Below are 14,264 nucleotides of genomic sequence, written 5' to 3'. Positions count from 1 at the left end.
ATGATAGCACCTGACCCACCAGATCACAGTGCCCCACAGACACCAAATATAATATACTTAGATACCAATGATAGCACCTGACCCACCAGATCACAGTGCCCCACAGACACCAAATATAATATACTTATATACCAATGATAGCACCTGACCCACCAGATCACAGTGCCACACAGACACCAAATATAATATACTTATATACTAATGATAGCGCCTGACCAACCAGATCACAGTGCCCCACAGACACCAAATATAATATATACCAATGATAGCACCTGACCCACCAGATCACAGTGCCACAGAGACACCAAATATAATATACTTATATACCAATGATAGCGCCTGACCCACCAGATCACAGTGCCACACAGACACCAAATATAATATACTTATATATCTATGATAGTGCCTGACCCACCAGATCACAGTGCCCCACAAACACCAAATATAATATACTTATATACCAATGATAGCACCTGACCCACCAGATCACAGTGCCCCACAGACACCAAATATAATATACATATATACTAATGATATCACCGGACCCACCAGATCACAGTGCCCCACAGACACCAAATATAATATATACCAATGATAGCGCCTGACCCACCAGATCACAGTGCCCCACAGACACCAAATATAGTATACTTATATACCAATGATAGCACCTGACCCACCAGATCACAGTGCCCCACAGACACCAAATATAGTATACTTATATACCAATGATAGTGCCTGACCCACCAGATCACAGTGCCCCACAGACACCAAATGTAATATACTTATATACCAATGATAGTGCCTGACCCACCAGATCACAGTGCCCCACAGACACCAAATATAATATATTTATATACCAATGACAGCACCTGACCCACCAGATCACAGTGCCCCACAGACACCAAATATAATATATTAATATACCAATGACAGCACCTGACCCACCAGATCACAGTGCCCCACAGACACCAAATATAATATACATATATACCAATGATAGCACCTGACCCACCAGATCACAGTGCCCCACAGACACCAAATATAGTATACTTATATACCAATGATAGTGCCTGACCCACCAGATCACAGTGCCCCACAGACACCAAATGTAATATACTTATATACCAATGATAGTGCCTGACCCACCAGATCACAGTGCCCCACAGACACCAAATATAATATATTTATATACCAATGACAGCACCTGACCCACCAGATCACAGTGCCCCACAGGCACCAAATATAATGTACTTATATACCAATGATAGCGCCTGACCCACCAGATCACAGTGCCACACAGACACCAAATATAATATACTTATATACTAATGGTAGCACCTGACCCACCAGATCACAGTGCCCCACAGACACCAAATATAATATACTTATATACCAATGATAGCACCTGACCCACCAGACCACAGTGCTACACAGACACCAAATATAATATACTTATATACCAATGATAGCGCCTGACCCACCAGATCACAGTGCCCCACAGACACCAAATATAATATATACCAATGATAGCGCCTGACCCACCAGATCACAGTGCCCCACAGACACCAAATATAATATATACTAATGATAGCACCTGACCCACCAGATCACAGTGCCACACAGACACCAAATATTATATACTTAGATACTAATGATAGTGCCTGACCCACCAGATCACAGTGCCCCACAGACACCAAATATAATATACTTATATACCAATGATAGTGCCTGACCCACCAGATCACAGTGCCCCACAGACACCAAATATAATATACTTATATACCAATGATAGCACCTGACCCACCAGATCACAGTGCCCCACAGACACCAAATATTTATTTATTTATTTATTAACAGTTTCTTACATAGCGCAGCATATTCCGTTGCGCTTTACAATTGGAAACATTGATAGAACAAAACAGGGTAATAACAGACAGACATAGAGGTAAGAGGGCCCTGCTTGCAAGCTTACAATCTATAGGGAAAATATAATATATACCAATGATAGCACCTGACCCACCAGATCACAGTGCCCCACAGACACCAAATATAATATATACCAATGATAGCACCTGACCCAACAGATCACAGTGCCCCACAGACAGCAAATATAATATACTTATATACTAATGATAGCGCCTGACCAACCAGATCACAGTGCCCCACAGACACCAAATATAATATACTTATATACCAATGACAGCACCTGTCCCACCAGATCACAGTGCCCCACAGACACCAAATATAATATACTTATATACCAATGATAGCACCTGACCCACCAGATCACAGTGCCACAGAGACACCAAATATAATATACTTATATACCAATGATAGTGCCTGACCCACCAGATCACAGTGCCACACAGACACCAAATACAATATACTTATATACCAATGATAGCACCTGTCACACCAGATCACAGTGCCACAGAGACACCAAATATAATATACTTATATACCAATGATAGTGCCTGACCCTCCAGATCACAGTGCCACACAGACACCAAATATAATATACTTATATACTAATGATAGCGCCTGACCCACCAGATCACAGTGCCCCACAGACACCAAATATAATATACTTATATACCAATGATAGCGCCTGACCCACCAGATCACAGTGCCCCATAGACACCAAATATAATATATACCAATGATAGCGCCTGTCCCACCAGATCACAGTGCCACAGAGACACCAAATATAATATACTTATATACCAATGATAGCACCTGTCCCACCAGATCACAGTGCCACAGAGACACCAAATATAATATACTTATATACCAATGATAGTGCCTGACCCACCAGATCACAGTGCCACACAGACACCAAATATAATATACTTATATACCAATGATAACACCTGTCCCACCAGATCACAGTGCCCAACAGACACCAAATATAATATATACCAATGATAGCACCTGACCCACCAGATCACAGCGCCCCACAGACACCAAATATAATATACTTTTATACCAATGATAGCACCTGACCCACCAGATCACAGTGCCCCACAGACACCAAATATAATATATACCAATGATAGCACCTGACCAACCAGATCACAGTGCCCCACAGACACCAAATATAATATATACCAATGATAGCACCTGACCCACCAGATCACAGTGCCACAGAGACACCAAACATAATATACATATATACCAATGATAGCGCCTAACCCACCAGATCACAGTGCCACACAGACACCAAATATAATATACTTATATACCAATGATAGCGCCTGACCCACCAGATCACAGTGCCCCAGAGACACCAAATATAATATATACCAATGATAGTGCCTGACCCACCAGATCACAGTGCCACACAGACACCAAATATAATATACTTATATACCAATGATAGCACCTGACCCACCAGATCACAGTGCCCCACAGACACCAAATATAATATACTTATATACCAATGATAGCGCCTGACCCACCAGATCACAGTGCCCCACAGACACCAAATATAATATACTTATATACCAATGATAGTGTCTGTCCCACCAGATCACAGTGCCACAGAGACACCAAATATAATATATACCAATGATAGTGCCTGTCCCACCAGATCACAGTGCCACAGAGACACCAAATATAATATACTTATATACCAATGATAGCGCCTGACCCACCAGATCACAGTGCCCCACAGACACCAAATATAATATATACCAATATACCAATGATAGCACCTGACCCACCAGATCACAGTGCCACACAGACACCAAATATAATATACTTATATACTAATGATAGCGCCTGACCAACCAGATCACAGTGCCACACAGACACCAAATATAATATATACCAATGATAGTGCCTGACCCACCAGATCACAGTGCCCCACAGACACCAAATATAATATACATATATACCAATGATAGCACCTGACCCACCAGATCACAGTGCCCCACAGACACCAAATATAATATACTTATATACCAATGATAGTGCCTCACCCACCAGATCACAGTGCCCCACAGACACGAAATATAATATACTTATATACCAATGATAGCGCCTGACCCACCAGATCACAGTGCCCCACAGACACCAAATATAATATACTTATATACTAATGATAGCGCCTGACCCACCAGATCACAGTGCCCCACAGACACCAAATATAATATACTTATATACCAATGATAGCACCTGACCCACCAGATCACAGTGCCCCACAGACACCAAATATAATATACTTATATACCAATGATAGCACCTGACCCACCAGATCACAGTGCCCCACAGACACCAAATATAATATTCTTATATACCAATGATAGTGCCTGACCCACCAGATCACAGTGCCCCACAGACACCAAATATAATCTACTTATATACCAATGATAGTGCCTGACCCACCAGATCACAGTGCCACACAGACACCAAATATAATATACTTATATACCAATGATAGCGCCTGACCCTCCAGATCACAGTGCCCACAGACACCAAATATAATATATACCAATGATAGCGCCTGACCCACCAGATCACAGTGCCCCATAGACACCAAATATAATATACTTATATACCAATGAAAGTGCCTGACCCACCAGATCACAGTGCCCCACAGACACCAAATATAATATATACCAATGATAGCGCCTGACCCACCAGATCACAGTGCCCCACAGACACCAAATATAATATATACCAATGATAGCGCCTGACCCACCAGATCACAGTGCCCCACAGACACCAAATATAATATACATATATACTAATGATAGCGCCTGACCCACCAGATCACAGTGCCCCACAGACACCAAATATAATATAATATATACCAATGATAGCGCCTGTCCCACCAGATCACAGTGCCACAGAGACACCAAATATAATAAACTTATATACCAATGATAGCACCTGTCCCACCAGATCACAGTGCCACAGAGACACCAAATATAATATACTTATATACCAATGATAGTGCCTGACCCACCAGATCACAGTGCCCCACAGACACCAAATATAATATACTTATATACCAATGATAGCGCCTGACCCACAAGATCACAGTGCCCCACAGACACCAAATATAATATAATATAATATATACCAATGATAGCGCCTGTCCCACCAGATCACAGTGCCACAGAGACACCAAATATAATAAACTTATATACCAATGATAGCACCTGTCCCACCAGATCACAGTGCCACAGAGACACCAAATATAATATACTTATATACCAATGATAGTGCCTGACCCAACAGATCACAGTGCCACACAGACACCAAATATAATATACTTATATACTAATGATAGCGCCTGACCAACCAGATCACAGTGCCACACAGACACCAAATATAATATATACCAATGATAGTGCCTGACCCACCAGATCACAGTGCCCCACAGACACCAAATATAATATACATATATACCAATGATAGCACCTGACCCACCAGATCACAGTGCCCCACAGACACCAAATATAATATACTTATATACCAATGATAGTGCCTGACCCACCAGATCACAGTGCCACACAGACACCAAATATAATATACTTATATACTAATGATAGCGCCTGACCAACCAGATCACAGTGCCACACAGACACCAAATATAATATATACCAATGATAGTGCCTGACCCACCAGATCACAGTGCCCCACAGACACCAGATATAATATACATATATACCAATGATAGCACCTGACCCACCAGATCACAGTGCCCCACAGACACCAAATATAATATACTTATATACCAATGATAGTGCCTGACCCACCAGATCACAGTGCCCCACAGACACGAAATATAATATACTTATATACCAATGATAGCGCCTGATCCACCAGATCACATTGCCCCACAGACACCATATATAATATTCTTATATACCAATGATAGTGCCTGACCCACCAGATCACAGTGCCCCACAGACACCAAATATAATCTACTTATATACCAATGATAGTGCCTGACCCACCAGATCACAGTGCCACACAGACACCAAATATAATATACTTATATACCAATGATAGCGCCTGACCCACCAGATCACAGTGCCCACAGACACCAAATATAATATATACCAATGATAGCGCCTGACCCACCAGATCACAGTGCCCCACAGACACCAAATATAATATACTTATATACCAATGATAGTGCCTGACCCACCAGATCACAGTGCCCCACAGACACCAAATATAATATATACCAATGATAGCGCCTGACCCACCAGATCACAGTGCCCCACAGACACCAAATATAATATATACCAATGATAGCGCCTGACCCACCAGATCACAGTGCCCCACAGACACCAAATATAATATACATATATACTAATGATAGCGCCTGACCCACCAGATCACAGTGCCCCACAGACACCAAATATAATATACTTATATACCAATGATAGTGCCTGACCCACCAGATCACAGTGCCCCACAGACACCAAATATAATATATACCAATGATAGCGCCTGACCCACCAGATCACAGTGCCCCACAGACACCAAATATAATATATACCAATGATAGCGCCTGACCCACCAGATCACAGTGCCCCACAGACACCAAATATAATATATACCAATGATAGCGCCTGACCCACCAGATCACAGTGCCCCACAGACACCAAATATAATATACATATATACTAATGATAGCGCCTGACCCACCAGATCACAGTGCCCCACAGACAGCAAATATAATATACTTATATACCAATGATAGCACCTGACCCACCAGATCACAGTGCCCCACAGACACCAAATATAATATACTTATATACCAATGATAGCACCCGACCCACCAGATCACAGTGCCCCACAGATTCCAAATATAATATACTTATATACCAATGATAGCGCCTGACCCACCAGATCACAGTGCCACACAGACACCAAATATAATATATACCAATGATAGCGCCTGACCCACCAGATCACAGTGCCCCACAGACAGCAAATATAGTTAACAAGCAAAAAAGAGGAGTGCGGGGGCCAACCCCAAATGACAGTAAGGGGTATATTTACTAAAGGTCAATTTTTATTGATTTCAAATTGATCAAAATCGATTAACATCGATGCTGTGTTTCTGGGACTTAATCACACATTTACTAACAGACAATTTTTTAAATAAAATGTGTGAATTTGCCCCAGAAACAAAACATTAATATTAATTGATTTCGATCAATTTCAAATTGATTAAAATCGACCTTTAATAAATATTCCACTAAGTGTAGAAGTGACCAGCAGGTTATAGAATTCCCAGCGCTTAACTTTGTCTATAGAGTTTATCTACAGTACCTGAGACCAGCGCCGCTCCCCGACCACTTACCCTCGATAATAATTCTGGAGCATCCCGGTGAGAACACTGACAGTACAAGAAGAATGGGGACAATGGTGGGAATCATCCTTCATCTCCTGAGCTGTAGATGTATTCTAGGTCTGTCGCCACAGAGAGATGTCTATCACAAGCAGGTGATGGGGGCAGATAAGCCTGAGGCTCATCACTAGGTCGCTGAACAACTTTCACTTCAGAGATTCCGTGAAACCACATTTTTATCATTCTTCATTTTTTTTGGTCACAAACACAAAGAGTCAAAAAAAGACAACAATGAAAGTCTAAGCAGCACACGTAGGCCATTGTGCAACAGGGTCAAGTACAGTAAATCTTCTGAGATGTAAATAGAAACCATTATTCTTTATTACAACTGAGAGTAAAACAGGGAAGACACGCTAGGGGACTGGGGAGGGGATCAGGTTGAGATAAGATAGAAAAGATAATAAATGCCAAGCAGCAGGTAAGGGATGTCTGTAGTAGGGATGATGAAATGTCCCCTTGTGCAGGGATCCCTAATAAGTGGGGCTGCAGTGTAAGAAAGAGCCATGGAGTCCTGGCCTGGAGGAATGTGTGATACCTGCTGTCTCCTGCCGCTAGTAGTTCAGCTCCTCCATTGTTTTTTTAGTGTGTAAACCAATGGAGCACTCAGGATTTGTCAGCATTTTTGCAGCAAAATCTGTGGCCGGTAGATGGGAGGCTAGATCTGTAGGTAGATTGCTGGGGCCTTGGGGGAAAAAAACATAAAATAAACTTCCACAGATTTTTCTGCACTGGGCCATCAAATTTATTTCTCAAGAGATTATAAATCGCAATCCATTAGAATACAATAACCGGGCAAACCCACCAGATAGGGCTAGGGTATCCAGGGGCCACGGTTTCTACAGAGGATGCTCACAAGGAGTATAGAACCATCTCTAGTACAGCTTTTAAGATGTTTGCTCATGTCGGCTGGAGATGGATCCTTCAGTTGCTTCCAAACTCCTGTCCTTCAAAGCCCCCTCATCAGTTGGGGTACAGAGTCTCTCTATGATAGCGTAAAGAAGGATGCCATATAATTGTGATATCATTTCTTTCAGAATAGTGTCTGCATATAGATAGGTTCAAAGGGGGTAAGGATTGAGTAGGATGTAACAAATTTAAGAAGTGACGCTTGAAAATATTCAAATGGGCTGTGATGTGGGTGGGCGACTCTAGCTGAAGGTCTGAAAAGAATAGCTTTTGACCTTGCTTACCAAACTCAGTAGGGGATTAAGGATTTGCTTTAGTACAAATCCAAAACTGAGCAGAAGACATTCCTGGTGGATACTTAGGGTTTTCCAGATGGGAGAAAGAGGGAAGGTATGAGATGTAATGATCAGCTGTACTACAATGTCAGTGTTGGGCTCAGTTTAGTGGAGTGAGGTTTAAACGTCTTCTGTAATATTATCCATTTTATTTTCAATAGCCATTTTCTTTATGGTGCTTTGCACAACTTATTAACATAATGTAGAGGTGCAGCAGCCATTTTGGATCCATCAGTTCCAAGGATTATTTATCCTACTCACCAAAGTAGCAGATGAGGCAGCCATGTTTGGTGCACATAATAGTTACACTATAGCAGGTATATTCAACAGGTGGTCATCCAGCTGCTGTGAACTGCACATATGTCCCACCACAGTTTTGCTATTAGTGTATGCAAACTGGATGATGTGAATGATTTGTCAGTCCCATTCACCTGAAAATTACAAATTGTCCAATATATCATTAAGTGTGCAGCCAGCTTTAGTTACCATCTTTACTTTTACTGCTGCTTATTTCCATATTTGAAGAGGGCATAGAAATGGTGGAAGCATGCTTCTCTAAGAGTACAGTGTCATAAATGTCACACTCACACATAGCACTCGTGGACACACTTTCTCTCCCCAGGGATTTATGAAGCTTGTGCACATATTTAATACAAAAATAGGTATCTATTCCATGCACTTAACCTGCTGCCTACTTACTGCACAGAAAAAAATAGGAGTATCACTAACCCCTAAAGAAGAACCTTTTATAAACAAAAATATCATTTCTGAATGTAAGATGGTGCTGGTATAAATTATGAATATGCAAATAACATAAAAGATTACATATAAAAATACAAAAATTTGCATGGTGTTTCCACATCAGGTTCTCAAATACTGGGCATAAACCTCATGATGACATAATACAAAATTAATAAACAAGTACAAAACTGGTTTTACACTCATCAATATTATCTCAAGTTTTCAGGTAATGCACTAAAACATAGATTTTTTGTGAGTGTCTATATAAGATGGCGTACCCCACTCACAATCATAGTGGGTGAAATCAAGCACATCAAGGACCTCATTCAGAGGAGCTCGCAAAAAGTGAGCGCTTGTTCTGAATCAGGGTGGCCACTTTTTTAAAAAAAACAGCCTCCTGGCCGCTCGCTAAGCTGTGGGTGACCACCCACAACTTTTGCGAGTGGCCAGGTGATGGTCATGATTATCGCGACCATCGGGCTTGCAACGAGACCCTTGTGGTTGGGTCTCATCTGCCGCAAGCCCTAGTGAGCTTCCTGCTCAAATAGAGCAGGAAGCTCACTACTACCATCATGTGTGATGTCAGTAGGGCCACCCACAAATGGCAGGCGTTCCCTCAGGAACGCCTCCATATGTCCAGCCACCCCCTTTCCCCGCCTACAAAATGGGGTGAGCTGTTGATCAACATAGACAGCCGCCATGTTTGTAGCGAGCCCCGGAGCAAGTGAATTTCTCACTTGCTACAGGGCTTGCTCACATGCGTGGCGTGTGCGCAGTGCCCAACCATCGACCCGCTTGTGAGCGCATAGTGCTTGCGAGCGGGTCTGAATGAAGGCCCAAGTATCCTTTATCGTGCAGAAATCTTCATTCACTTCTTTCCCATACAATACAGATGTATAATAATAAGGACATACCCTACTTACAATCAGTAGGTTGTTTGTTACGTATAACAATGGTATCTGTAGGGAGAGGGACGGGAAAACAATTCCTTAATTTTCCTCCTGCTCCTCAGAGCCAGAAAAAGTTCTTGTCAGCAAATTGGCATGAAAAAAATGTGGTTAAAATAAAAAGCAATAACTAGGGGTGTGCACTGGCCACTTTTCGTGTTTTGTGTTTTGGTTTTGGATCTGGATCTTTCTTCGTGTTTTGGATCTGGATTGGTTTTGCCAAAACCACCCTTCCGTGTTTTGGGTTCTGGGTTTTGTGTTTTTGATCTGTATTTTTTTTAAAAAAAGCATAAAAACAGCTTAAATTTCTGCTCCTATGCTATTATTAACCTCAATAACCTTCATTTCCACTCATTTCCAGTCTATTCTGAACACCTCACACCTCACAATATTGTTTTTATGGCCAAAAGGTTGCACCGAGGTAGCTGGATGACTATGCTAAGCGACACGAGTGGGCGGCACAAACACGTGACCCATCTAGGAGTGACACTGCAGTGGCAGACAGGATGGCAGTTTGAAAAACTAGGCCCCAAACTACATAATGCAAAGAAAAAAAAGAGGTGCAAGATGGAATTGTCCTTGGGCCCTCCCACCCACCCTTATGTTGTATAAACAGGACATGCACACTTAAACAAACCAATCATTTCAGCGCCAGGGTCTGCCACATGACTGTGGCTGAAATGATTGGTTCGTTTGGGCCCCCACAAAACAAGCTGGCAATTAATGTGTCCCTGCACAAACTGGCTCTACGGAGGCAAGATGTCGTCCACATCCTCCTCATCCACCGATTCCTTGGATAAAACAGGAAAAAGGGATTTAGGTGTCCCTGGACTGCTTACGGTCTTAGCCAAAGTTTCTGAACTTGACAGTAATTTTTTATGAACGCGCTGCAGTTGCCGTATAAGGGAGGATGTTCCTAGGTGGTTAACGTCCCTACCCCTACTTATTTCACCTTTACATATGGTACATATGGCAAGACAGTTGTTGTCCGGATTTGGATAGAAATATTGCCAGACCAAAGAGGTGGAATGTTTGGTCTTCTGCCCAGGCATGACCGTGATGGGCTTTTTCATCCCACGGACAACAACTGTCTCCCCCGGAGCCTGATTTAAACAAACCACATCACCATCAGAATCCTCCTCACCAACTTCCTCCTCAGTGCCAGCTACACCAGTATCCTCATCCTGTTGTACTTCAACAGTGACATCTTCAATTTGCATATCAGCAAGTGGACTGTGGGTGCTCCTTTCAGCACTTGCAGGGGGCGTGCAAATGGTGGAAAGAGCCACCTCTTCCCATCCAGTGTTGGGAAGGTCAGGCATCGCAACCGCCACCACACTTGGACTCTCCTTGGGGATTTGTTATATCTTCTTAGAACGCACAGTTCTTTGCTGTGCTTTTGCCAGCTTAACTCGTTTGATTTTTTTAGCGGGAGGAGGGCTTCCATCGTCGTGTGAAGCTGAACCACTAGTCATGAACATAGGGAAAGACCTTAGCCGTTCCTTGCCACTCCGTGTTGTAAATGGCATATTGGCAAGTTTATGTTTCTCTTCAGATGATTTAAATGTTTTTTTCAAGGTCATTTTCCTGAACTTTGTCATTTGGGATTGTATGTGGCCTCTACTATGACATTGGGCATCGGCCTTGGCAGATGACGTTGATGGCATGTTATCGTCTATGTCATGACTAGTGGCAGCAGCTTCAGCACTAGGAGGAAGTGGTTCTTGATCTTTCCCTATTTTATTTTTATCGGCGAAAGTTTCGTCCTCCATTTATGTTATATTGATATATACGTGCGGCTAAGGCGCACACAAACCCAGAAAATAATGTTTTATTTTTGTTGGAGACTAGTGCACTTTGTGGGTTACACCACCCTTTAATAAATGAGCCAGCAGGCCCTTTACTTATGGGACACAGGCACACGCTTGGCGCTGCTCCTTTGTTGATGCACGTGCAGCTACAGCCCACACAATTCACAAACACAGAAAATATTTTTTTATTTTGTTTGGAGTGCCCTTTGGGGGTCACAGAACCCTTTAACGGAGAAGCCAGCTGGCCTTTTACTTATGGGACACAGGCGCACGCTTGGCGCTGCTCCTTCGTTGATGCGCGTTCAGCCACAGTGCACACAATTCACAAACACAGAATTTATTTTTTATTTTGTTTGGAGTGTACTTTGGGGGTTACAGCACCCTTTAACGGTCAATCCAGCCGGCCCTTTATTTATGGGACACAGGCGCACGCTTGACACTACTTTGTTGATGCACATGCGGCTACTGCGCACACAATTCACAAACACAAAAAAATATATTTTTTTATTTTGTTTGGAGTGCCCTTTGGGGGTTACAGCACCCTTTAATGGACAAGCCAGCCGGCCTTTTACTTATGGGACACAGGCGCACGCTTGGCGCTGCTCCTTCGTTGTCGCACGTGCAGCCACAAAGCACACAATTCACAAACACAGAAATTTTTTTTTTATTTTGTTTGGAGTGCCCCTTGGGGGTTACAGCACCCTATAGCGGTCAATCCAGCTGGCCCTTTAATTATGGGACCCAGGCGCACGCTTGGCACTACTTTGTTGATGCACGTGTGGCTACTGCGCACACAATTCACAAACACAGACAATATTTTTTATTTTGTTTGGAGTGTACTTTGGGGGTTACAGCACCCTTTAACGGTCAAGCCAGCCGGCCCTTTACTTATGACACAGCCGCACGCTTGGCTCTACTTTGTTGATGCACGTGCGGCTACTGCGCACACAATTCACAAACACAGAAAATATTTTTTTATTTTGTTTGGAGTGTACTTTGGGGGTTACAGCACCCTTTAACGGTCAAGCCAGCTGGCCCTTTACTTATGACACAGCCGCACGCTTGGCACTACTTTGTTGATGCACGTGCGGCTACTGCGCACACAATTCACAAACACAGAAAATATTTTTTTATTTTGTTTGGAGTTTACTTTGGGGGTTACAGCACCCTTTAACGGTCAAGCCAGCTGGCCCTTTACTTATGACACAGGCGCACGCTTGGCACTACTTTGTTGATGCACATGCGGCTACTGCGCACACAATTCACAAACACAGAAAATATTTTTTTATTTTGTTTGGAGTTTACTTTGGGGTTTACAGCACCCTTTAACGGTCAAGCCAGCTGGCCCTTTACTTATGACACAGGCGCACGCTTGGCACTACTTTGTTGATGCACGTGCGGCTACTGCGCACACAATTCACAAACACAGAAAATATTTTATTTTTTTTGCACTTGGGGGAGCACCCCTGATGGATAGAGCACCCCCTGGACAACACTACAGCACCCCTTTAGGACTGGGACTCTGCACAGGACTTTGGAGTGGACACAGCCCCTGTGGACAACTGACTGCACAACACAGTCCAGCCAGCCCCTATGGACTTTGGAGGAGTGGACACAGCCCCTATGGACAACAGCAGCGCAGCACCACACAGCCAGCCCCTATGGACTTTGGAGGAGTGGACACAGCCCCTATGCACAACAGCAGCACAGCACAACACAGCCAGCCCCTATGGATTTTGGAGGATTGGACACAGGCCCTATGGACAACAGCAGCACAGCACAACACAGCCAGCCCCTATGGACTTTGGAGGAGTGGACACAGCCCTTATGGACAACAGCAGCATAGCGCAGCACAGCACAACACTACACTGCACTACACTACATTACACTACACAGCCCAACCAGCCCTAACTCCCACCCTCCCTCTTCACTCTCCACAGCCGAGTGAGAAAATGGCGCCAACGCGGGTACCTTTTATAGGATCCAAAACCTGCAAAACCCGGAAGGCGGGATGATGACGTTCTGCCTCGATTTCAGATCCGAGTCAGGCGGGAAAAGTCGAGCCTGACTCGGATCGGTCTCGGATCGGGGGGGTTCGGGTTTCAGAAATCCGAACCCGCTCACCCCTATTAATAACATTGCATTTTAT

At 43.4% G+C, this 14,264-nt stretch overlaps 1 protein-coding gene across 1 annotated transcript in view; it reads right to left on the bottom strand.

Moving 5' to 3' along the window:
• LOC148473304 (uncharacterized) overlaps positions 1 to 7,434 on the bottom strand; it is a 119,451-nt gene extending 112,017 nt beyond the window's left edge. Inside the window, exon 1 of the mRNA XM_088459828.1 lies at positions 7,328 to 7,434. Within this exon, the coding sequence (XP_088315954.1) occupies positions 7,328 to 7,403 (76 nt within the window). The 5' untranslated portion in view covers positions 7,404 to 7,434. The remainder of the gene's footprint in view (positions 1 to 7,327) is intronic.
• Between the last annotated feature and the right edge of the window lie 6,830 nt (positions 7,435 to 14,264).

The sequence above is a fragment of the Taudactylus pleione genome, unplaced genomic scaffold (assembly GCF_031769625.1).
Source record: "Taudactylus pleione unplaced genomic scaffold, aTauple2 ptg000937l, whole genome shotgun sequence".
NCBI lineage: Eukaryota > Metazoa > Chordata > Amphibia > Anura > Myobatrachidae > Taudactylus > Taudactylus pleione.
The sequence above is the reverse complement of the archived record's forward strand: the minus strand, read 5'-3'. Positions and strand labels throughout refer to the sequence as shown.